Source organism: Uloborus diversus, chromosome 6 (assembly GCF_026930045.1).
Source record: "Uloborus diversus isolate 005 chromosome 6, Udiv.v.3.1, whole genome shotgun sequence".
Taxonomy (NCBI): Eukaryota; Metazoa; Arthropoda; class Arachnida; order Araneae; family Uloboridae; genus Uloborus; species Uloborus diversus.
In genome coordinates, this window is record NC_072736.1 from 54,585,507 (window position 1) to 54,612,046 (window position 26,540).

General features: G+C 31.7%; 2 protein-coding genes across 2 annotated transcripts in view; both read right to left on the reverse strand.

Moving 5' to 3' along the window:
- Nucleotides 1-26,540, reverse strand: part of LOC129224105 (regulator of nonsense transcripts 1-like) — a 368,488-nt gene that overhangs the window by 91,163 nt on the left and 250,785 nt on the right. The window lies entirely within an intron of this gene.
- LOC129224109 (cobalamin trafficking protein CblD-like) lies at nucleotides 14-26,441 on the reverse strand. Its single transcript, XM_054858518.1, has 8 exons — nucleotides 26,249-26,441; nucleotides 21,036-21,165; nucleotides 20,019-20,131; nucleotides 19,039-19,155; nucleotides 8,950-9,016; nucleotides 7,741-7,877; nucleotides 6,001-6,087; nucleotides 14-312 (listed from the first exon to the last, which is right to left on the reverse strand). Exons 2-8 carry the CDS (start codon nucleotides 21,163-21,165, stop codon nucleotides 79-81), a joined length of 885 nt encoding a protein of 294 aa, XP_054714493.1. The 5' UTR covers nucleotides 26,249-26,441; the 3' UTR covers nucleotides 14-78.

The window sequence follows — 26,540 nt, forward strand, 5'->3', positions numbered from 1 at the left end:
AGTGTCCACTATATTTACAAAAAATTCAGGAAATATTTATTTAAAAAAAAATATATATTTCATAAAATTGTCCTTTTCTTACAGATCTAAAGAATTAAAAGATAATAAATTAGCTTTTTGCCTGTCCAAAATTGACTGTACTTCTGGAGTATCTAAAGGAGCATTTGTAAAAATTGCTCCAACATACATATGAGTTCCCCACATCACGTGAGAAATGATGCGACAACAACCTAAATCTTCAATTGTAAAACCAAAATGGCGGTATCTCAAATCAGTTTCAAACAAGGTGGCATTGGTTAAAGAGTTCAAATGCTGTAAAAAAAAAAAAAAAAAAAAAAAAAGATATTTTAAAAATACATGTAAATTCACAGTATAATTACATAACAATCATCTTCAGATTCCAGATTCTGAAGTAATTTCATTCCAACCACATATTTTGACAAAAATAGGTTCAATATAAGCAAGCTAGTAAATGATACAATTCTAATTCAAATGATAAAACTTTAAATAAATTTGCATTTACTTCCTCAAAGTTTAATTAAATTATATGGATTTCTAATTAACTCTTCTCTGTCCCTTTTCCTCAAAAATAAACATTACAAAGAATGGCAAATTCTTACAAAATGCTGCCCTTTAATCTGTTTTAACTTTAGAAATCTTTACAGGGTGGTGGCAAGAACTAAAAAAAAAGTATAGTCTATGGTTTCTCATCAGAGTTGAAATTAAATAAAGTTGAATTTTTGATTCGTAACAGACGATACTTTTGTGAAGAAATGTGATAAAAATCAAGCATGAAAAAATGTTTCTTAATAAAACATCATCTGTTTCATAATTATAGTTATTTGTGGAAAAATGAGTGTAAACTTCTTTTTATATGTTCAAAACATAGACTAATAATAAGAGTAGACCGAGCTTTCCCAGACTTGCTGATGAAAAAATTGGTTCATGGATACATCATGTGACTGGTGGGAGGCTTGGCAAAAACTTTGGCAGCATGGTTGCTAGATGGAACATTATAGTTTGACGCTCGACATGTATTTCAAGACGTAATGTGTTTTTATAATAATTTTTTCCAGGTGCAGAGATTGAAGTGTTTTTCTTTTAGTTATGAATTATCTTGACATGAGTAATTAGTTTTTGATCACAGTTTTCAGTAACTTTTATTTCATTTGAAACTGCTACGTCAGCATTGGCGTGAACGTAATGGCATAAATGTTTTGCGTTAACGCAAAAATGTACTAATCGGTATCTTAAAAATGAAATTGTAGGTAAAAATGTTACCATTTGCCGATTCTTTTTGGGCGCTTGCATCTTTAATTGCTTAGAGAGTTATTGAAATTGACTAAAGAAAATGCACAATACCATCTAAACAAAAAACTCACTATATTAACAAAATATTTACAACTTAGAATAACAAATTTACAAATCGAACTCCATAAAAGATCATTCTTCAGTGTTCCATCAATTCTATTTATTTTACCTCTTGTGGGCGTTGATCGTCTGCTACGATCAACGTCCGCTGTTGCTAGGATATCCACCAGTCACATGGTTTGGTTTATGAGCAGCAAAAGGGTTGCCATAGCTCAGTCTATGGTTCAAAAAGAATAATGGATGAGTTTGTTTTTTTTTAAATATCGACTGCTCTTTCTACCAGTTTTTTTAGGTTTTGTGTAACACAACAGATTGAATTACTTTTAATCTTAAGTATTTAAATAGTTTGCTGAAATTTTCAGAACATAATTCATCAACGCAAAAGGTCTACATTTAAATTTTGAGTCGGAACATTGCTCTTTTCTACACATTGACGGTAAATTTCACTTTTCTTTTTGCCTGATTGCTGAACATGCATCACTGGATACAACTTTCATTTTTGAGGTAGACCTGGCAATGCAACTAATGTTTATATAAAATGCAGTACAGTAGACCCTTGTGTTGCGAGGGTGTTATGTTTCACGAAAATGCCTCGTAAATCAAAATTGTGTAAATGAAAACCTAACATTGGTGTTAAAATAGGGGATATATTCCAGAAGTTTAAAAAACACACTCTGAAACGTAGTGATAGATAAAATTTTCTATAAATAAAACATAAACTCCAAATTTGTATACACGGCCGAGTTAAAACTTTGAAACTACCGGACCAATTTTGTTGAAATTTTTAGTTTGTCTAGATTACTGCAGGGAAGGCTTATACAGGGTTCCCACGGGTGCTCAAAAGTCCCTATAAAGGCCCTATTTCAAGTATTCTGCCATGTGCAGGTAAACAGCAGTATCTGCAGAAATGAGTTTTCGAGACATTTGAAGAAATGTGTGTTGGATTCAATACTAACAATAGAGAAAAGCTGGAATTAGACTTTTTTTCAGAGGAAACCAAGCGAGCTTGTACAATAAAGCTAACGTACAATGGAGAACAAAAATGCACAAAAAATGAAAAATTAAAATTTTGCAGTTACTGCCCTTTACCTGCACACGGCAGTATTACTCGTAGGGACCCCCTTTAAAGGCCTAAAAAATTAATCAAAGGCCTTATTGGTTTAGAATTTGTGTCACTCTGTGTCAAATCAATGAAAAACAATTCCTCAACTTTACTTCTCATTGATCTCTTAAATTCACCTACATTTTTTAAAAATCTCATTCATAAGGGATGTGTAATTACTTTTTGGAACTCGTCAAACAGCACTTTTTTTTTTACTTGCAAGCAGTGTTTTAAAGTATTTAATTCAAGTTTTATGTCTGAGCAACAGAGCTGTATAATAACTCATTTTAAGGTACTTACATGCACTTTAATTTTATCTACAGTAAACTCCCAATTATCCGCGAAAAAGGGTGGGACGGTAACTGCAGACAACCAAATTCATGAATAATCCGCAAAGTAAGTAGAAGAATATTAGTCTATGCAATAGTTTTAGAGATCAATAATATTTGCATCAAAACTAAAACAATATTGCATGAAAAATGTATGTAAAAGATAAAAAAAGAATCGCTCATTATAGCAAATGGATTTCACACATATGAGAGCAAATGGTACAAACAAATTAATTGAAGCGTATCAAGCTAGGTTACACCAAAAACACATAGGGCAAAGGAGGGAATTTTTTGAACAAGATTGATGTGGTCACTCGATTACATGCGTACGTCGTATAGATCTGAAAATCAGTAAATATAGTGTAGATTTAAAGCAGTAAGTAGCATAGATCTAAAAATCAGGTTTCAAGTTGTCTAGTTTCAGGAACCATGAAAGGTTTGGTGCTATTGGAAGGGGAGGGGAAGAAAAAAATGGGGATGTCTAGAAACAGGTTTTGCACTAAGGTAAAACGCATTTATCTACATTCAGTTAATCCTTGCCAAAAAAAACATGTTTTTGAATGTGTGAAAGCCGGTCGGTAATCGGCTACCCGGATAACTGTGATTTTAGTGCATAGTTTGAATAACTTTTAAGAAAAACTTGTTCACAAAATTTAAAATAATGTCTTTTAAAATTTTTGAAAAAATATGATCTTAAATGTATTTTAATGAATGCATCCAACATGTTTTAGAGTGGGACTATGAATGACTCAGCAGTTGCTGCAGGTAATGGGAGACAAATTTTGCAAAATTTTGCTTTCAAATGTTATAGCTCATGTTTTATGAAAGCAAGTTTTATAATTGCTCATTTTAAAGAGAATTACATTCACTTTAGTTTGTAAATTGGATAATTTGAGAAAAATTATTTTCCACAAAATTTTAAAATATAAAAAATTCAAAAATTTTTGTAATGGTGTTGTTTAATTTTTTTTTTAATGCTGTTCTAAAATGCTGTTTTTTAAAAAAATGTCCAAAAAATCTCGTTTGGACCATGAAGAGTTCAGCAGTTACTAAAAAGTTTTAGTGAAAATTGCAGTAATGTGTCCTACATTATTTGCTGTAACTGATGATCCTTTCATGGTCCCACTCTGAAAATCTCTGTATTTATTAAAATACCATAAAAATCATGTGTTTTTCCCAAAAATTTCAAAGGACTACCTTTAAAATTTTTGAACTTAACATTTTAAGGAAAAGATTCTCAACAATTATTCAAGTTACAAAAACATATTAAATTAATGTGCATGTAATTGTCTTTAAAATGAGCTATTATGCAATTCTATAGCTTGAATAGAACTTTAGTTATAACATTTTAAAGCTCTGCTGTCAAGTTAAAAAAAAAAAAAAAAAAAGTTTCTTAACACATTTCAAAATTACTCATCAATTATGAATGATAGATAAAAAAAAAAATAAATAAAAATAAATAAATAAAAAACAAAACATAAAAATTTAAGATATCAAAGAGAATTGGCCTTAAATAGTTTAAATATATGCTGTAAAAAAGCCATATAAATGCCCTATTTTTTAATCTGCTGGAAAAGTGAGAACCATGTAATAGACCATTTTGAAAAAAATTCGATGAATAGTTCCTTTTTTATTCAAAAATAAATTTTTTGACCCGAAAATGACCCAACCCAAATTTTCTACTCGAAGTAACTATTGTCAAATTTGGTTTCATTGGGAAGAGTGAAAAAAATACATTTGAAGAACGTTTTTTCACCTTTGGTAAAATTGAATGGAAGCAAATAATTGACGAGGAAAAAAGTTAGAAGCATTTTAATTAAGGAAAAATCAATTTTCAATCCGACATTTGAACCATTTCCTTGTTTGCTCAAATGTGGAGAATTGTTTTTTAGAAAACCAGAATTTGAGGCTTAACTTAAGCAGTCTTGACCAGTCTTAATGCTTAGATTCGATAATAAAATCAAAAACTAGGGGTTAATGGAATTTATTTTCTCATTGGAAATTCTTTTGGTTACCATGGTTATGTCTTTTAGTCCCTCTGTTTTGTTTCATTTCTTTTTTCTTTAACCTTTTTGAAATTTACTTTATTTTGTAAATGATACAAGCTCTTTAGTCTTAATAAAATAAATAGAAAAATTTTAACTATTAACTGAAAGTTGTTTGTTTTTACTTTCTCAGATTTTATGCTACTATATATGTTCAATAAATTATTAAAATATCAAAACAATGAGCACTATTTCAACGTTTGTTTTTTTTCCCTTAAAACGTCGAGTTTCGGGAAAATTGTATTATTTTGCTTCTTAAGGAAAGATGACTTCATTCCTCTTTCAAAAACTTTTGTAAAGCTTCTGTTAGTTTTTATAAGCAAAAAATGTTACTTTTTCTTTCTTTTGTTTTACTTTTGTACTTTTAATGATTTTGAATGTGTAAAACGAAAGTAATATCAAAAGAAATAAGAAAAAATTAATCAAGAAATTAAATGGGGCAGAAAGAACTACGTAAAATAAATGACATTGTTCAAAAGAACGAACAGGCGTTCTGTTTTAGATGATCATAGTGCACTGTTCATCTTAAAGAGCCCTATCTTTTGGATCTGTTCGTTCATGAACAACACAGCCCTACTTTTTATAATTGTTTACAACTACATGTGCTTTGATTGATTAGAATATTATTAGTTATAAATTGAGAAACATTTTAGAGATTTAGTGAGCATTAAAATATGACATTAATGGTTCATGAGCATATGAGTTCAGCTTGATTACACTGTATTTGACAATGTTGAATTATTTTGATCTATACAATCCTACACTCCTTTTTTTTTTTATTGCAATTTTAAAGACATGTTAAATGAATGCTGAATTTTTTTCCCCGGAAAACTTTATTTACGACATCCGAAAAAATATACTTTAGTTCAGAGTTAAAGGATAATGGGAATACTGGAAAAATGGTGTTATTATTTGGTTATAGTTTATGTATACAAAAAAAGCAACATAAGTTACGATTCCCTGTCTACACTAGCTCCCAAAAATAAAATTATCAAGTATGTATTGTTTTCTGAATTGTACACTAGGCATTTTAATTTTTCGAACAGAACAGGTAACATTTTATCAACATTTACCTTTTTTTTTAAAGTTTGGTAAATTTATATATGACTATCTTACTAAAACACAGAAAACTTTATTTTTAGCCAAAACTTACCGGCTTTCCTGATTCTGGGTGAATGAAATCTGCCCAGTATTCATAAGATTTTAACAATGCACAGATTGCATTTGCAAGAATTTGAAACTGTAAATAAAAGTAAATAACATTATATAGTTTTTTGCACTTCAAAAAGATAAAGACATTATTATGTGTTAAAAGAAAGAAATGAAAAAAAATAGTAAAATTTAGGAAAACTCAAAATACTATTTTGATCACAAAAGCAAAAGAGGAAATGAAAACATTTGAAGCAGTGCTCATCAACTCTATTCCATAATTCAAAATTAGCTGAATTTTTAACATTAAAGTTAAAAAAAAAAAACTCCGAAGAAATACCAAACAGATTTGCTTTTAACCGGTTTCTAAACGTTCTCATTACTAATAGGAACAAATCAAAATTAGGATTATCGATATTCAGTAAATTATTGCCCAATAGCCAAGGCTAAAGCAGAAATACATGAAATACACCGCCAGCTCAGTTATTTCCAGCTGAGGACTGCAGTTTGGTGCTTATTAGCACTCATCAGCCCGGCATAGAAAAGTGACTGAGCTGGAGGTGGAAATTTGGCCGGTAACGTTGACATAAATTAAATTTTATTTTTTAATAATGTGCATAATAAATAAAAACATTTGAAATAAACCATAATTGAAACCCAACTACTTTATTGCGTGGTGCAGTTTTGCTGAGTGCATGATATGACACAATTCTTGTGTGTGAAGCATCAAAGACAAATATGTTCATATGCGAATATGGCTCAGAATATAGTTCTAGCATACATATGCTGAAGCAATTAACGTTTAGTTCTGATTGAGTTTCTGAGGCAGTATTCTACGACATTCAGTCAACTTAAAATACTGTTACACCCTTGTGATTCCCTCCCTTTTCTTTTTTCAAAGTAACTAATTATGTAAAAAGGTTTTCAAATCTATGTACATAAATGGCTACTTCTGTAAGTATGTCTGGGGTAATCTTCAAAACTACTGGACTGATTTTTAACCATTTTTTCACCATAGATAGCTACATTATCAGGGAGCAACTTAGGCTATAATTTATTCCTAAAAAACTTAGTTTAAAAACGTTATGATGGGAAATAGTAAATGTCAAGTAATTTCCCCCATTAAATGATTAAATATAGAGCCCATTGTTGCCAAAATTCATTTCTTTACAACAGCAATAACAGTAATCATATTGCAAATTTTGAATCTGGGCTTCTCTGGAGCAAGCATGAAATTCATACACTACTAGCTGGGTACCAGGCGCTGCACGGGTATTTAATTTAATAAAAATAGTGATTTTCTTTTTCTTTTGCAAATGTTACTTTTTGCACACTATGGGGAACATAGGAGAGATTTTTTTTTTTTTAAATCTTTGTTTTTTGTTAGGGAATGGGCGGTTGGGTTAAAACAAATAGAGACAGATTAGGAAATTTTGAGATAGGTCGTATAAGTAGATAGAAGCCGCCCCAGGTGGTATTCTTGGTGTAAAAAAGTGAACTGCACAAAACAGAACTGGAGATAGACATAGAAAATATTTTATTCATATTGATAAAGATAAATAAAGATTGATTAATACTGCAGCTAACTTTTTTTTAAACAGCCGCCAAAGTCGGCTATCTTGGGATAAAAAGGTGAATGACAAGTAAACAAACAGCCGCAGTAGGCGACTACTTGCATAGAAAGTGTAATGGTGTAAAAAGGCGAGTGGCTATTAATAATATAAACTATGAGAAAATTCCTTACATTATTTCCTAATTTTTCTCTTTCAAGTTCAGCACCTTCACTCCATGCACTCATATCATTCTTTGTTTTTTGGCAAAGAGTAATAACAGTTAAATTATCAGAAGCTAAATTTCTATGTGGAAATAAATCTAGGAAATCTATTTAAAGAAAAAAAAACAGTAAAATAGATATAATTAGTATACTTCACGGCATTACAACAATTCACAATATTTTATCAATTTCTAACTACAGTGGAAGACCATTATAATGCACACCTTGGGGCCCCAGCTTTTGCATTATACAGATTTTTGCGTTATGTGGATCATTTCACAAATTTTGAAACTAACATTCAGAATATATCTATATATTAGCCCTTCAGAATGAGTTTTATCTGCAATGAATATTAAAGCACCAATATTACAATTAGTTATTCACAAATGTGTTTTACAATCGAAAGAAAGTGCATTATCCTGCACTTCTGTTTACTTCATGGTTTACATAACAGCTCCATTTTAAAGAGCCATCTGGTATTTTCTGTTTATTATGATTACTAATTTTAAATTTAAAAGCTTTGAATGAAGATGGAAAGATGAAAAACTTTCAAAATTTAATTTGTCTAACAATTTCTATGTTTGCAAAGCAAAACAGAGGGATTTTTCAAGCTTCAAAACCTATTGTTTACTTCTGAAAAGTTGTGCGGTTTATAGAGAATTGCGTTATAGAGGTCAGCGTTATAAGGGTCTTCTACTGAAACACATTTTATAGTACTGAAAAATGACACAGCATTACTTCAAGAACTCTAAACATTTAATACATATATGCAGTTCATGTTTGATCTGTAGACCCTCTAATCACTCATGACTTTAGGAACAAATTACCAGTTCCTCTTTTTTTTTTTTTTTGAAACAATTCTATTTGATTTTATGAACTCTGGATTTAGTGAACGCTTTTCACAGTCACAAACAGCTCGTAAAATTGAGTGTCAACTGTACATCAGATAAACTTCTACTTTCCTTCCAAAAAAAAATTAACTATTAATTACAGGGTTTGTAGCAAATTTTATGCTCTAAACCAGAGGTTTTCAAGTCCGTTTTAAGAAAATAAGCAGACTATCTGGATTTAATGCAATTTTACTTAAAACTGAAATTATGGATCTATAAAATAAGCAATAAACATATAAAATATAATGCAGAGGATTGGAATGAAGAGAATAAGAAAGCAAAAAAGTACCTTTTTTAAGAAGTTGGGGACATTCAAAACCAACACACTCCACTTCAGGAGAAGACAAAAATACTTTCTAAAAGGAGAAAAATATGAATGTATAGATTTATAACTTAAACACCAAATAAAGACTAGAACGAAAAAATGGTTTCATCTGTGTTTGATAACATTATGGATTACATTAAAGGTGCATAACCTGTGGCCTACAGCATAGCCATGAGCAGCACAAATGTGCATTTTAAGCTTTTTTTTTTTTTTTTTTCCTTTGGAGATTTTTTTTTTTTTTTTTTTTGAGAAAAAATGTTTAGAGAAGGAAAGAAAAAATAAAAGAAATTTCTTCAAAACAGATCTTTAACTACACACATCCGATCAAAGTGCTCATAGAAAAAAATTTTTAGAACTCTTAAGGCACTGAACACTTTTTTAGTAAACATGATAATATTTCTAGAAGCAACCAGCGCCAAGAAAAGGAAATACAAAGGGTGCCAATTTGAAAAAACATGGTATATTTTTAACTTATTCAGTGTTAAAGGTCTATGTTTCAAGTTTAAATGTTAAAAAGCATGCTTATTTAGCTTTTACATGTTGAATATTTTGCATTTTCAGCATATTTTTATGTTTCTTTGATGTGATGTGTCAATGATCCGTGTTTTTCTGTAATTTTTCAGCAATCCTTAAGCATAGGATTTCCTTAAGTGATATTTATCATTAATTTAAAAATAGCACACATTACAAAGGAAGAATACAATCATATTTTTAACCGACGAAAAAACGGAGGAGGTTCTCAATTCGACACGTATATTTTTTTTTTAATGTATGACCACGCATAACTTTTTACAGAACAGTCTGATTTTGATAATTCTTTTTTTTATTGGAAAGGGTATACCCCGAAGATGGTCCCATAAAAATTTTGAAAAAAAATTCCTACCCTAAGGGTGGGAAAAGGGGGTTGATTTGTTGTTCACTCACAGATTTTTAATGTATGACCAAACATAACTTTTTACAAAATAGTCTGATTTTGATAATTCTTTTTTTATTGGAAAAGTTATACCCTGAAGTTGGTCTCATATAAATTTGGAGAAAAAATTCCTACCCTAAGGGTGGGAAAAGGGGGAGATTCGTTGTTCACTCACAGATTTTTAATGTATGACCACACATAACTTTTTACAAAATAGTCCGATTTTGATAATTCTTTTTTTATTGGAAAGGTTATACCCTGAAGTTGGTCTCATATAAATTTGGAGAAAAAATTCCTACCCTAAGGGTGGGAAAAGGGGGAGATTTGTTGTTCACTCGCAGATTTTTTTATATATGACCACACATAACTTTTTACAGAATAGTCCGATTTAGAATATTCTTTTTTTTATTGGAAAGGGTATAGCCTGAAGTTGTTCCTATATAAATTTGAGGGGAAAAATCCTACCCTAAGGGTGGGGAAAGGGGGGTGATTAGTAGTTCACTCTAAGATTTTTTGATGCTGAATTGGATATAACAAAAAAAAAAAAAACCTCACGATGAATGAGATGCAGACTTGTATGTCTCTCCTGTGTACTGTCTTGAGCAGGTAAACGACAGTATCTGCAGAAATGAGTTTTCGAGATATTTGAAGAATTGTGCGCTGGATTCAGTACTATCAACTGGGAAATGTTGGAATTATATTTTTTTTAGCGGAAACCAAATAAGTTAGTTTGTACAACAAAGCTAACGTACAAACAATGATGACAAAATGCAAAAAAAAAAAAAAAAAGATAAAATTGCAGTTATAGCCTTTTACCTGCACACGGCAGTGTAGACCTCTCAATCTCTGGTACTTGTGATTAGGGTTAGTTTTCAGTGCCAGTCGTCAAACATTTTTTATATTCAGGATTTGTATGAAAAAATAGGGCGAAGTTTAGTGATGGTGACATACTATTTTTTCGTGACATACTTTTCTGCTTTACACTGGTTTCTCCGCTCGCGAGCTGCTTGTCGCATGGCGTTCAGACAATTAGTTCTCTCCTCGGAAGATTCGTGAAGTACCACCATTGCTGAACGGTTACGAGCAGCATCCAAACGCAGCATACGTTCGTCCTCAATTTCATTTGAAACTCGCTCTCTTATCAGATCTAAACGATGAGCGCGTTGCTCTTCACTCTCATTTGAAAGTCGCTCTCTTATTATATCTAAACGACGAGCGCGCTGCTTATCACCTTCTTGCAATAACCTATCGTTATTGTAGCTTCTCATTCTCGACAGTCTTTCCTCGCGCTGACCTAAACTCTCCTGTGAACGTGTTAATGTAATTCTCTTTATGTTTGCTTCCAACCTTTTTTCTTTCTCATTAATAGATTCTTCTAAACATCTTTTCCTCATCCGAGCCGCATTTTTTGTAGGCCTACCCATGTTAGTATATAAAGCCTGCTTTTTTAAAATTATTTATGTAACACAACAGATAATTGTTAAAATACGATTATATATATATATATATATATATATATGTTAATAGCTAAAGTAAGGTAGGTAGCTATTTTAAAAGTAATCAAAAATATAAGCATACAGATTATAGCCACATTAGTAGCTTATGGCCACAAAAAATTATAAAATAAAAACTTTTTAACAAAAAAATTGAACCGCCGAAAAAACTGAAAAGCAAAAAATAATAAACCATTTTAATTAAACCTTAATAACTAAGTTCTTAAACTGATGTAAGTATACCTAAGTATATATTTTTGTAATAATTTAGAGTTTTTAATTAACCTTAATAACTCAGTTCTTAAATTAATGTAAGTATACCTAAGTAGTTTTGAGTCGGTGCCAAACAATAAATAAACAAAGATCCCTAAATTACCTAAATTTGAAGAAATAACCAAATAAAATTAGCAATGTAATGTGAAATGTCCGGCGATAAACATAAATGTTTCAAAAAATGCTCCCTCCACACGCCATCATTAAATCATGAATACTAGTAGATCGTATGCAACAAAAAGTACCTCTCGTTGGAGCTTTGAAACCTTTGGGACCTCGCACGAGAGAGGCAAACAACCAGTGAGAAAAATCTGCAGGATCATGTATGCAATTAACAGCTACAGTTGTTATGCCATACTTACACTGAATAATACTATGACCCACAAAACCATTTATTTGAGCTTTTAACAAGATAAGAAATCTTTCTTCAGTGTGATGAACAATGATATAAACATTTTGACTGTTGTATATGAGGCAAAAGCTCAGTAGCAGCCAAATACTCGACACGTGCTTCTTCGAGACCACTCGACGACGTTCGGGTTTAACTTCGTGAACGCTCGGCATTTTCCGGAGAAGGGGCGTGTCGCCATACGCCACCCGCTGCGCCTCACGCTTTACAAAAATAATTAATTTGCTTGTTTGGCACCGACTCAAAACTACTTAGGTATACTCACATTAATTTAAGAACTGAGTTATTAAGGTTAATTAAAAACTCTAAATTATTACAAAAATATATACTTAGGTATACTTACATCAGTTTAAGAACTTAGTTATTAAGGTTTAATTAAAATGGTTTATTATTTTTTGCTTTTCAGTTTTTTCGGCGGTTCAATTTTTTTTGTTAAAAAGTTTTTTTATAACAAAATGGTTTTTATTTAATCGCATTTATCAGCATGTGGCATAATTAATTACAGTGATACAGAATATATTATCTGTGGATAATGAGTTGAAAAACATTGTTTGGAGAAAATAATTTTCATCCAGATTACAGATTGAAAAATATGAGCGGAAAAAATTTTGTAGCTCCAAAAGAAAAAGAGTTGCCAATAGTTCCTTTTATTTTGATTGCAACTTTTTTTTTTTTCTGTAATTGCCACATGGTGAGTGGATATTTTCAGGTTCAAAAAAGAGCCAAGTAGAATGATTTGAAATTGCATTTGATAAAAGCATGCAGTTGGAGCTTATTGACTTGAAGATCTTTGATATATGCAAAATCAAATTTCAGAGAATTGGGGCTTTTGGAGTTCTACAGATCCTTACCTCTAGGATTTACCAATATTAAAGAAAATGGAATGATATGTGTTACAATGTTCGGTAGCATATACACTTGTGAACGTGAGGAACATTAACAAGTCAAAATTATGGAGCAAATTAGCACATGAACATTTGTAATTAAAATTGAGTATTTCAACTGGCAACATTGAACCCTATCTATCAAAATTAGTAGATATCAGCCATCCCTTTGATAATATTGAAACCATTGCCTTTCTATGACTTTTTACTTGTATTGTGATATGTGTAATTTTTGATAGCATGATAACTTTTTTCTTTACTCTTCATATCATTTAATATTCATATTATGCAGCTATTGGTAGAATATTGTCTTTGCACTGGAACATTTTTTCTTAGATTACGTTTAATTAATTTTTGTAATTTTGAGATTTTTGTTAGTACCTGCTTCTATTTTGAAATAAGAACACTATTTGACCTTTGCATTTCTTGTGGCCTTATTACATTTGAGCAATCCCCAGGATAACTGACTGACATTTTCAAAGTAAAACAGTAATTATTCTAAAGATTTCCCCCCTGGATTATTGTACTCTTAAAGTTGAACATACTGGTATTATGACTTAATGTATGCTGGATGATTAAAAAAATATGTTAAAAACATGGTAACTGACAGCAAGGGCGGATTCAGCATCTGGTTTTGAAGGGGATCATTTTTCATGTGTCATTTTTTAAACAAAAATGGGGGTTCATGGACAAATTTTTCCGAATAGAAGCCCCCCCCCCCAGTGCATCTGCGCCGGACTAAACAACATGATACTTTTAAATTCAGGGTCATTTTACGGTATTTTTGACATTTATGTAAAGTTTGTAACGGGACCTTTTTTGCCATAACTTTTTAATTTACTGTTTGATTTGCAAATTATTTTAATTTCAGTTGGTGTGTCTGTAGGAAAAGCTCATAATGAAATAATAAGCTAATCAAACAGTAAATTAAAAAGTCATGGTAAAAAAAAGGTCATGTTACGGACTCTACATAAATGTCTCAATTACCGTGAAATCACCATTCAGTCAATTTAGTCCAGTTGCATACTTTGGGCAAAAGACCCTCCGTGGGAAATTTCGTGAGGAAATTGTGAGACCAATTCTAATGCATTCCTTATGGCCTATATAACTATGCCTCACCGGGTGTTTTGCTTGAATTTGTGTCAGAGGGCCTCTGTGACGTCATTAATCCAAGATGGCGGCTGCACTAGATATTGATGAAAATTTTCGGTTTTGACTCATTTTTAAGGCATATTATGAAATGTTTTCAACGTTTATTATATATTTAACATTTTAATACTATTATATTTCAAATTTAAAAACTAATTATCTGTACAAAATAAATTATTTATTTTGTTATTTTTGATTTTCGATGCAGATTTTATGAACTTTTTTAGTAAACAATAGCAATTAAAAATATTTTGGAAAGCTTGTAGAATGAAAATCAAATTTATTATTCCAAAAAACCTGTAAAATTATGTGCATACACGTGTTTTTGGGGTTATAAGAAGCAATTTTTTTTAATGTAGAAAAAATTTACAACTTCCGTTACTTAATATCGGAAGCAATGACAATTTTATTATTTACATTTTTTGTGCTCTAAGTGATGAACAAATTATTTAAACTCTGATTTTAATTCAAAAACATAGATTTAAAAGTAAACAAACAGGTCTCTTACTTAAGTGTCACCAATATCGCTTTGTTGGCTTTTCCCATAAGTCCTCATCACCTCAACACATACAAAGTTCAGTGCATGCAATGTTTTAAGATTTGCATTTGCATGAAACAATGCATTTGCCCTTTACGCAGCTGCATCGAACTAATTTTAAGATGGATTCAGGTGCACAAGGAAGTACACATAACTGAAGCATAGAAGGTGTCTTCCGTTTCCCATCCGAAATCTAACGGTGATGGTGAATTCGGGTGCTGCTGGTCAGCAAGACGCCACTCAAGTACCTGATAATGCGCTCTTAAAATATATGGGGACAAAAGATGCTATTGTAAGAGGCAAAATTTTATTTTGAGCCTATTGCTTGGAAAAGATGAACCAACGAAGTTCTCCAATATCTGAAATCTTGGTCAGCGGCATATACAAGGAGCAAATTAATCCTTCAATAGCAACTTTATCATTTGCATTAAATTCTTCGGTTGACCCCAGATGACTCAGAGCATCAACAGTATTTTTGTCTGCCGTTTTATAAGTTTTTCAAAAAGATGGTTTCCCTTCTTATCAAGTGAACCTTTTGTATCACATCCTGATAGAGCATGGAGTCCTAATATTCCTTGAGTTTTTTCTATCCCTAATGCTGTCATTGTGCCTTTAATATCTCTCTTTGTGTTTTCTCATCTTTTAATGCTTCCCCATATGCTGAACATTTGGGCTTACTTGTCTTTGCAATTTTATAAGACGCTATTTCAGTCAGGGACTGAGGTAATGTCGAAAGGGAACGGGATGCTGAAGGTATGGTAAGAGAAAGTGGAATTTGTCTAACGGAGTCTTTTTTCTGTTGATAAAGTACCATTACAATACCATACAAAGTACCCTTCCCATAAGATGTGTCTTCAAGGAAATCAATGTTATCTGCAGCACAAAATAAAAATCTTGCCTTTTTCAAATCAGGAGGAATATACATCCCGTCACTATCATCCATGCGCCTTATTAACCCATTTGCTACCTATGTTTCCAAACGTAGAACTTCAGCATGATCAATCGAAACACCTAGTTTATGTAAAAAATAAATTATATATTTGCTTCGGGTAACAGAGTACATAATAAGGCCAACACCAACTTACAAAGGAATATCTCGGGTATGTCGATGAACAGTTTCTTTCGAAGCTTGGTACGGAGACAGTATTTTATACATGAATATATGTGACAGTCTTTTAGCTTTATTCAGCACGATATTGTCCTGCACCTCAGAAATAGAATTAATTTCGAGTTTTCCGTTGCAGCACCATTTAAAAAACTGATCAACTTCGATTGGAACGGCATCATGATTCTGTTCAAAAGATCCTGTAAATGTTCATTTCTGATCAGATAAAACTGCTTTGCGTAAAATGTTTGCAGCTTCAAAGATAGTTCTCATCTTTTTTCAATGCCTATAAAATAATCTTTTGCATTAGATAGGGTAATATCTGCAGTTTCCTTTAAAGATACGCGTTGCGACTCATTTAAACTTTTTGGATTACTAAATATAGCGTCATCAATTTCTTCTTGAATGAGATTTTTAATTTCTTTTTGCGTTTTATTTTTTCTTAATTTTTTTTTGTAATTGACTGATAATTCATTTTAAGGTCTGCTATTGCGGTAACATTTCCCTGAACAAGAAAATCATTTAATTCACACAGGAATTCTACGTCTGTTGCTTTATTAGAAATAATGTCTTGTGACTTGGTTACTACATCAAGATCGCAATTTTTTCGTTAAACATTAAATACATGTTTTGCGCAGCAATAGTTATGGTGTAAAATGTTCTTTGCCTGAGGGACTCCTGGATCTGTACAGTCACTGAGTTTAATTTTGAAAGTTTCATTTTTGGAAATTTCAATGGCTTTTTTTAATTGCCGACCTTCAGAATCTGTTTTTATCGCCACCAATGGTTTTCTTACACCGCCTTTTCCGAGGCAGAAAAACCACTTATTTTTGTCACCAACGACAATTTTGGATCTCGTTGTGTGTAGCCTACAACATGGTCTTCATGAATGGAAGTAGAACAATATAGTTTGTTCTTATCCATTTCGTGAAATCTCTTACTTCTGTCCATGCTTGCTTTATGAGTGCACTTCTCTTAGCATCCTGCATGCCGTGATGCGGTTTTCATTTTTCAGTTCTTCTACGGTCACATTCGTTAATCGTTCAATTAGTAATGTATATACCCTTTGTCATTCCATTCTACTGTCTTCTTGATACATTCTAACACTTTATCATAACCAATGGGTTTAACTAATGGGCACTTCTTAATCTGACAAAAAATGCATAGTTTATAATTAATTTGTAGCCTTGCTTTTTCGAAGATGGAGGCAAAAAACTTGTAAACGAGTCTCTGGGAGAGAAGACATCGTGAATAAAATAGCAGTGATAAGTTAAGGAAAAAATAAGCGTACTTGAAGATTTGCAGACTATTCACCAACGAACCGAGAAACAATACTGTTACGGATCCGGTGCGACTTCCAACTTCCTTGAAAGGACGACACAGTTCTTGAGAAAAACACAGAAGCTTTATTTACACTATGTACAGGAAAGATCGTTAACAATTGCTAAATCAATCATCAGCAATTAAGCAAATATCAATCAACACCGTAAACTCAACGGTTACACACGTATTTTCATCCAAATACGAAAAGCAACACAGCGAAATGCCTCGCAATGAACAGAGCTAATACGCTCTCAGTACAAATTCTCAATTGAGACTGACTTTTTATCATGCGGCGGCTATTTATAAACATCGAAAAGTTTCCACAATATTCCAAATCCTTCTCGAAAATCGTAGACCGTTATTTCATTTCTTTCCATTCACATATTTTATCATTCAGAAATGAGGAGACCATATACTTCTGCCGAATGTACGGGGGCTGTATATTCATTACAAGAAACTATTTACAGGTTACGTTACTACAATAATTTTAGGTGAAAGTCGATTTAATAAACGCCAAATTTAACTAGATTACGGCAAATTAATCACAAAAACAATCTACTATTTACAGAGTTTGTAACAATACTTTCTCTACGCAGAAGCTTTCTCATCTACTCTCCCTACAAATTCCTTAAGAGCACTCCCAATGTACGATATTCATATCCGGTCAAAGAGTTTAGGGAGTCAGGGGGTATACAGGTTATTAGAATTCTGTCAAACGATTATACAGTCAAACCTCGTTGAAACGAACTCAAAGGTACCTTCAAAGTGAATTTGTCTCAACAGTAGCTCGTTTTAGCCGAAAAACAATAGTGTTAGGTGTGTTAAGTGATTTTCAACAGAAGGACGGGGATCGCAAGTGTAGTTCGCTTTGGCAGTAGTTCGTTATAATCGTGTTCGAATTAACGAGACTCGACTGTACTAATGTTTAGTGATCTTAGCCTGAAAATTAAAAGTATTTTTAACTGCGAAAGTTCACCCGAGGTACTTTTAAAACAGCTAATTCCGAGAGCCAAAGTGAAAAAAAAAATTTATCAGATTTTTTTTTAAAAATGAGTTAATAAACAAAAAAAATAAATATTTTGTTTTTAATTTATAATAAGAAGATGAATAGAATATTAATCAAGTAAATTCACCTGAAAATTATCACAAAATACCCAAAAATTGACTCATAATTGCAAAAACTCATTAAAGCCGCCATCTTGGATTGATGGCGTCATACAGGCCGTCTGACACAAATTCATGCAAAACACCCGGTGAGGCATAGTTACATAGACCATAAGGAATATATTAAAGTTGGTCTCACAATTTCCTCGCGAAATTTCCCACGGAATGTAGTATGCCCCCCTACTAATTACCGTGTTTTAACAATTTCTAAAAAATCGTCCAAAATTTATTTTGGGAATTCAATTATATTATTAAATTTGACTTAAAAAGTACAATAAGCCAGAAAAAAAGATATTTTGACTTCTGTATATTTTAAATTGAATGCTACAAAATACTTGCTATTTTACTTTTAAAAAGTCAGTTATCAATACCAATAGATTAGTTTGTTCAATGTTTTAAAATTATGTTCAAAATTTCATGAGCTCAACTTACAGGAAAATATGCCTATCAAGAATTCTGCATTTCTCGCACTTTTTGAACAGTCAAGCTTCTACTGCAATACTTTGATATTTTTTATCCCTTTATAACTTTCACATTTAATTTCAATTTTGCATTTAATGATTGTTTGAATTTTGGAATAATTTTACTTAAAAATGTGCTTTAGTAATGTCTCTAAATCTTGAAACAATCTACTATTAAGGTATTGTATTCCAAATTCCCTGCCCTGATTTTTTAGATTGTACTATATTAGTAGGTAGACTGAAAAAAATATCAAGACAATGCTTACACTTTTTTACTTATTTTACTTTTTAATTGTTTTAAAAACACTTGTTTAAAAAAATGTACAATTAGTATGCCTTACCTCTGCTGCTACACAAGCAGCCTGGGTTAGTAATGTCTGATATCTTTCTTCCGGTAGCTGACTAGAGGTTACTTCACATTTATCGCCAGCTGGCTTCGGTAGTTGACAAATTTTATCCTTTTGAAGAAAAAAAAAGAGCTAATATTACTAAAGAGCATTCATAGTATATAAACTTATGCTTGAAGGAATTGCATAAAATTATACATCGTTATAGAGTATGATAGAATTAACATATAGGACTTTTGACTCTCCCTGAACACATATATCACATGTTCACAACTAAGCACAAAATATTTTTTTGAAAGATACATAATTTGAATAAAACTATTCACTAAAACAATTCAAATTGCCAAATCAATCAAATTTCAGTTTTTACACACACTCAAAACATAAGGTTTTTTTTTAGAAAAACATCTACTACACTTTTTAATTGTAAGTTTCCCACAATTTTAAAACTTTCATGGGAAAATAAGAAAGAATTAAAAAGGTTAAGTTCCTTCTAGGGTTTTTTTTTTTTTTTTTTACTGCTGAAAAACTGGAAATTTTCTTTCTTTTTTTTTTTTTTTTAATGAAATATTAGATTAGGGAAACTCAATTAATCAAAACAATTTTCAAAGTTTTTTTTTTTTTTTTTTTGGGTTACTATTAAAAATGAAACTTAATAAGTTTAGAACTGTATACATCTTTTAAGCACAGATTAAAAGTAAAAGCAGAAATATTAACCAATTTAGAATTAAAAAAAATAATAATAAAGGAAAGAGATTAATTATCAAAAATGTATACGTGTAACTAAAAATCAAGTATCTCCATATGTTCATTATGAAAAAGAATGCAGAAAGAGTGTGAGGATTGTAGTTAAAGAAGAAACAGTATTTTATCTAAATTACAGAAATGAAATTTTCCTATGAGTATTTTATTCATTAATAGATAGCTTATTATAATTTAATCCTGAAAGCCTCAGAAAGCACAAAAATACTTACAGTGTAAAGTAAAGAAAAAGGAGGAATTCCCATATTCCCCGGTAAAGGTGCACGGGAATCAACTGGACCAAATAAACAAATTTCTCGTTCTCCATAACCACCTTTGTTACCACCTGGAAAATTCCATAGCACCAAATGTGTAAAAATCAGCTATAAAGTTATATTTAAAACAAAACTAAGGAATACAGGCTCAAAAGTGAGCAATGTTACACAGTGTGAAATTGTTTTTGGTGGGGATCTGTAAAGATCAAGATTAGTGATCCCCACTTGTCACATGGAAATTTAATTTTGAAAAATGTGGGGCTAAGCGAAAAAACTTAGGAGATAATTTAAATCATCACGTCAAAAATATTGTGTAATTTGTCAGAGTAGGAAATAGGCAGTATTGCATCTCCGCCTAAATCGATGAAACGTGATACAATATCATAAATTGCACCCAAAGTTTTGCAATGCAAAAAAATAACTGAAATTTTTGAAAAGAAAATAACAAAACTAGATATTGGTGCACACAGCATACTTGATGGTTTTTGGTGCTTATTTTTTTTAATAAACAGGGTGTAAATGGTTTTAACTTTTTTAATGGCATAAATGTAATTTTTTTCAATTTTTATACCCTAAATACTGTTGCATTTGAAGAACCATCCATTTGCACCCGTTCTTCTATTTTGTAAAAGATAAGGGATAAAAGTCATTGTTCAAAACTTTTTTAAAGTATATTAAATATTACATTTCTTAAAACTTGTTTGTTTTCATGTTTTTTAGCAATTGCCTTAAAACTACTTTTTGATTTTGCAGAACTGCTCCCCAATATCAAAATTTGACGAGCATTACTGCTCCTCAAAGGGAGAAAAACGTAATGTATGGGAGAAAATAGCACTAACAGCATTGAAGAAATTCAGGATCAACCAGAAAAAACTTTAAATGCAAGAAACCTTAAATTGGGGCAAAAACATAGGCTTTTTTAAAAATTTTACAGCATTAAAAAATTGACATTTCAATTTGTAAAATGATACTCACCATCATTAATGTTCCTTAAGTTTGTGTTCGATAAAAACTGAGGAACTTTTCCAGAATAAATTGACCTATGTATATTAGATAAGTACTTTATGCTGTGGTAATATGCTATTTTTCTGCAAATGGAAATCATCTAAAAAAAAAAGATATTTTCATATTTTTAGACATTTCAAATATTTAAAACCAATATACAGTAAAACCTGTGAAGTTCACCACCTTTGTAAGTTGACCGCTTTTTTCAGGCACGGAATTAGCCCTTATCATATAAATCAACCACTGTAAGTTGACCACCTGTTTAAGTTGATCACTAAAGTAGTGCACCGCAAGTGGTCAACTTACACAGGTTTCACTGTATTTGCTTTACAATGACAAAACAAATGAATATATTGTTATTTTAAGGGTATCTGCTGGAGTTTTGAAACCCATGCCTTTTCATAATTTTCCATGACTTCTCCTCGTTTTCCATGGCTCCTGACATACTATTTTCCCGGGGGGGGGGGGGGGCATATTTCATAAGAACATCTAAATGAGTGTTTTGTAAAAATAAAATTGTAACCATCTGATCTAATTATCTGATCTATCTTAATATAAAAGTGAAATGTAATGAACTAAGTTACTATTATAACTCAAGGTCGTAACTAGACCTTTGTTTCGGGGAAGGTTTTACCAAACACATTTTCCGTGAAATCTATATGATACCAATTAATTTTGATTTTATTCATATAATCTGTTGATTTTTGTACAATTTCAAGTCAATGTAAAAGATGACATATCAATAGAAAATGAGCTGATGTGTGCATCACATGACTTCCTTTTACGCCAATTTATAATAATAGTGCCTTGAAGTAAGCAAAGAAATACTTTACCCCTCGTTTGTTGTGAACCACAAGGTAGTGTATTCGAGCGATAGTCAAATATTTGCAACTCTCTCGAGTTGCATATATTTGACTATAAAAGGTACGATACTTCGCAGACGATCCATAAAAGAGGTTAGTGTAAATGATAACAATGAACTCCCAATTACCCACGGGTGGATATTGTTATTGCGGATGTTTTTTTATTGCTTATTTATTTATTTATTATTGTGTTTATAAATTATTGAATATAGAAAATATTCATTTTAACTTAACAAGTGCAAGATCTATTTTGAGTCATTCCAACTACTTCCTTTTCTCCTTTCTTCCCCAAAGACATCAAACTATTCTCAATCACAGAAACCCCACTAGTTGAAACCCGATTTTTACATCTGCAGTTGTTATGCCTGTAAATGAGTGACCGAACCAGTTTTGTCAGAAAATTTTTTCCTGCTTTACATGTTTTTGGCATAACCTAACTTGATTTGATTTGTTTGATCTGATTGAATGATTTTCTGTGTCCATTTGCAGCAATGAGCGATTCGTTTTTTTGCATTTACGTAGATGTTCAATATAGTACAGCTATCACTTTTAGAGTTACTAGTTTAATTGTTAGCCTCTAGCACCGTTACTTAAGAATTTGTTTGTACATCAGTGCTCTTGATTTTCCTTTGCTCTCACATGTACTAATATTGTTTTTTTTTTCTTACCTATTGTGCAACTTTAAATGAATATTCATAAAATTCGCTTATCCGTGGTTACTGTGGCACCCTATTTCGTGGATAGCGAGGAGTTCATTGTACATACATGATATTCTAATTATCATTTTTACTGACTGTTTCAACTACCTTTCTCTGGATTACAAAAAGGAAGGTTACTTGTGTTTTTAATTAACACTTCCGATAATGAAAGCCCAACACAGATTTTACCAGGCTAAACTTACAAAAGAGAAGTTGCAGTCTCTGGCTAGTAACGACTAAACAGGTAATGCCTAGAGACAGATAGATCCACTTGCGAAGCATATGATCTGTCCAATGAGAATGGGCTTTGTCTGAGCAACATTGAATTGTTTTTCCCCTTTGGCTACTTTCTCGAATCACCGCAAGGTGGCATAATCAAGCTGTAGAACAACAAATTTCGCAAATTTCATTTTTTCATATCAAAGTATGAAAGATATTTTGATTCATATTTAGATTTTTGAAAATTTCATATTTTTCAATCTGTCTGTAAGAGAACCAAATATTTTGGATGAATCATCGGTGAGAGTCGACATTCTTCAATTTCTATATTTTACGGTTACGAATATATACATATAACATTTAGTTTTTGGTGTTTTTGTTTACTGCACTACTGATATAAATTGGGGAAAGGAGTTCCTTGGAACTAGCCCCACAAAAAAGGAACAACTAGCCAAACAAGCATATGTTCTTTAAAAAAAGTTATAGGTAAGATAACGAAACGTAAATAGTTTCGGTGTAGTATTTTAGGATGCACAATTGATATTTGCATAAAAACACCAAAGAACTAAACCCTATCATTTAAAGTTTATGAAAAAGACCAAAAAGTTCAAAAACGAAAATATTTACAAAAGTAGATCAGTGATGCACGTGCTCAGCTTTTAATATACCAGATGCCACTGGCATGGATAATATGGCTGCCATCGGTGTGCTGCAACATTCCATTTCACCAAGTATTTATAAAATACAATTATCTTTTTTCTTCATTGAGCTATTTCAAAAGAAACAACTTACCCGCGGAACTTTTAGCCCCGCCTTCCCCTACTCGCCCGACAAAAGGTTCGCTCTAAGTTTAATGGCAACTTTGTGAGGCATTCCGGCACCCGAATGTGAAAAAATGGCATTCGATTGGGTCGAAACAAGCAAGAACATATTTTCTCCATCAAAAAAGCTATTATAAAATTTTTCAAGAACGTTCTTCAACTTCCATAACATCAAGTCTGCTAAAACTGATTGAAAAAAAGAGGGAACTTATTGATTGCTAGGATTTTTCAGGGCTCATTGTCCTTATCAGGGCCGGATTTAGGGGAGGGCAGGTGGGACTACTGCCCCGGGGCCTCCACAACAAAGGGGTCCCCACAATAAAATTTTTACAAAATATCATAACTTTCACGGGTCGAAAATATCGGATATATACATATATATATCAAAATATTCGGATATGTATCAAAGTAACAGATATTTTTGAAAATATGATGATCTTTTCAAACCCTGATAAGGGACCTCCACTCCTTTGTTGCCCCAGGGCCTCCACACTTCCACATCCAGCCCTGGTCCTTATAATTTTGTCTAGTTTTAAGTGATTTTTTTTACTAATCAAGGCATTAATTACATTTTATATTTGCAAATATTCTGCTTTCCATGACGATTTCTAACATAAAAAGGCACTTTATGTATAAATTTCACTGAATTATTTCAGAAAAAAACTTTTTTTCTGAAGTATAAATGAAATGCATACAAAGAAATGAAGAAAGCTAGGTCATATGAAGTAATGCTGGTTGGGAGAAGCTTCGTTGCCAGTCAGCCGCAGCAAAACATTATGGTGCTCTCGACTTTCAACCTCGTCATTTTCTTTTTGGAGCTAATGGGGGTACCGCAGTACTCCTGTGTGCATGCCTCTGCTACACATTATTTTATCTTTTTAATCAACTTTCAAACAGAAAAGGCTATTTATTAAGTAAGACAAAAATACCCCCCCCCCCCCCCAAAGAAAAGCTATTAAATATCATGAAAAGTGCCATTGAAATAATTCACATCTAATTATTAATAAAACTATGAATGCTTTATTGAAATGTAAAATAGTCCATTCTTTTAAAATGCAAAAAGGCCAAAGAAATTTACTTTAGCAACCAGTTTCAAAGTAATCTTATCTGCCTCCAGCTCGGTTAAGACTGTTCCAGACCGTCCAGACCATAGACTAATAATAAGAGTAGACCGAGCTTTCCCAGACTTGCTGATGAAAAAATTGGTTCATGGATACATCATGTGAATAGTGGGAGGCTTGGCAAAAACTTTGGCAGCAAGGTTACTAGATGGCAACATTATCTATAGTTTAGCACTCGACATGTATTTTAAGACGTAATGTGTTTTCATTATAATTTTTTATGTGCAGAGATTGAACTGTTTTTCTTTTAGTTATGCATTATTTTGACATTAGTAATTAATTTTTGATCACAGTTTTCAGTAACTTTTATTTCATTTTACGTCAGCATTGGCGTAAACGTTTTGCGTTAACGTTAAAATGTACTAATCGGTATCTTAAATTGAAATTGTAAGTAAAAATCTTACCGTTTGCCAATTCTTTTTGGGCACTTGCATCTTCAATTGCTTAAAGAGTTATTGAAATTGACTAAAGAAAATACACAGTACTAGCTAAACGAAAAACTCACTATATTAACAAAATATTTACAACTTAGAATAACAAATTTACAAATCGGACTCCATAAAAGATCATTCTTCCGTGTTCCATCAATTCTATTTATTTTATTTCTCGCGGACGTTGATCGTCTGCTACGATCAACGCTCGCTGTTGCTAGGATATCCACCAGTCACATGGTTTGTTTTATGAGCAGCAAAAGGGTTGCCATAGCTCGGTCTATTCTTATTATTAGTCTATGGTCCAGACTGTTGAGTCCATAATAAGGTCGAAACTGCAGTCTCTGGATGTCATAGCTGGGCGGTCAGTATAAGCTAGTATTAAAAGTTCCATCAAAATTAGAAAAAGGGGAGCAAATACGGTGGCTGATGTATGTTATTTTTCTATTTTTAGCAAAGCAGAAGGTAAACAAGTCAAGTGAGGCTCCTTTGTAACAAGTAAGGGAGGGAAAAGTGCTTCCATGTTTAATTCAGTGAAAAGGATAGACTTTTCACTGAAATTTCACTTTGTAAAGGAAAATGTACTTTAATTAACTTTCTACAATACATAATGAACATAAAAAACATATATTTTGCAATACATATTTATGCATTTAGCTATTTATTTTTTTTATTAAAAAAATCAATGTTTTATCTCCTAATACTGACTATAATATATTTGAAACCCAGTGAGAAGCAAAGGGCTGCAAGTGAACTTTTTAAATTTTGATTAAAACATGCTTGAAGTTCAGATCATAGAAAATGTTTTCATTCAAAGGTTTTTCTAAATCATGTTGTAGAAAAATCAATAGTATTATTTTACAGAAGTTTAAAATAAAGTAAGGCTTCATTTTCAAAACTCAATTAAATATGGAACAAAAAAAAATCTGAAAGATGTGAGTGTATGTAAAACTAAGGAAAATAACAACATTTTTTTTTTTTTTTCAAAACAAATCAGATAGTATTATACTACAGTTTTTGAACAACAAACCTTTCAGTGATAAAAGCCAAGTTTTTAATAATAGTTGGAAATATTGTATTACGTCATTGGATCACAGGAATTTGTAATAATAATTTTAATATGTGATAAATTACAACAACATTTCACACGGAAGATGATAAATATAACACGAACATGGTGCTTTAAAGTTTACGTCATGCAAGAACTACTACAAAAACAAATTAGATGCGGGTCGCAACAATTTAGAAAAATATGGAGATCAGTTTATTTCTTCCAAATACTGATAGGTAGCGCTTTCACAAACGTCATTAAAAAAAAAAAA

Bases quoted from the DNA above. Each gene is read 5' to 3' on its own strand.
- LOC129224109 (XM_054858518.1), bottom strand. From the start codon at position 21,165: ATGATTTCCATTTGCAGAAAAATAGCATATTACCACAGCATAAAGTAC. The intron at 7,878-8,949 runs GTACTTTTTTGC...TTCTTTAAATAG, and splicing joins TCCCCAACTTCTTAAAAAAG to ATTTCCTAGATTTATTTCCA. The intron at 6,088-7,740 runs GTAAGGAATTTT...TTTTATTTACAG, and splicing joins GAGAAAAATTAGGAAATAAT to TTTCAAATTCTTGCAAATGC.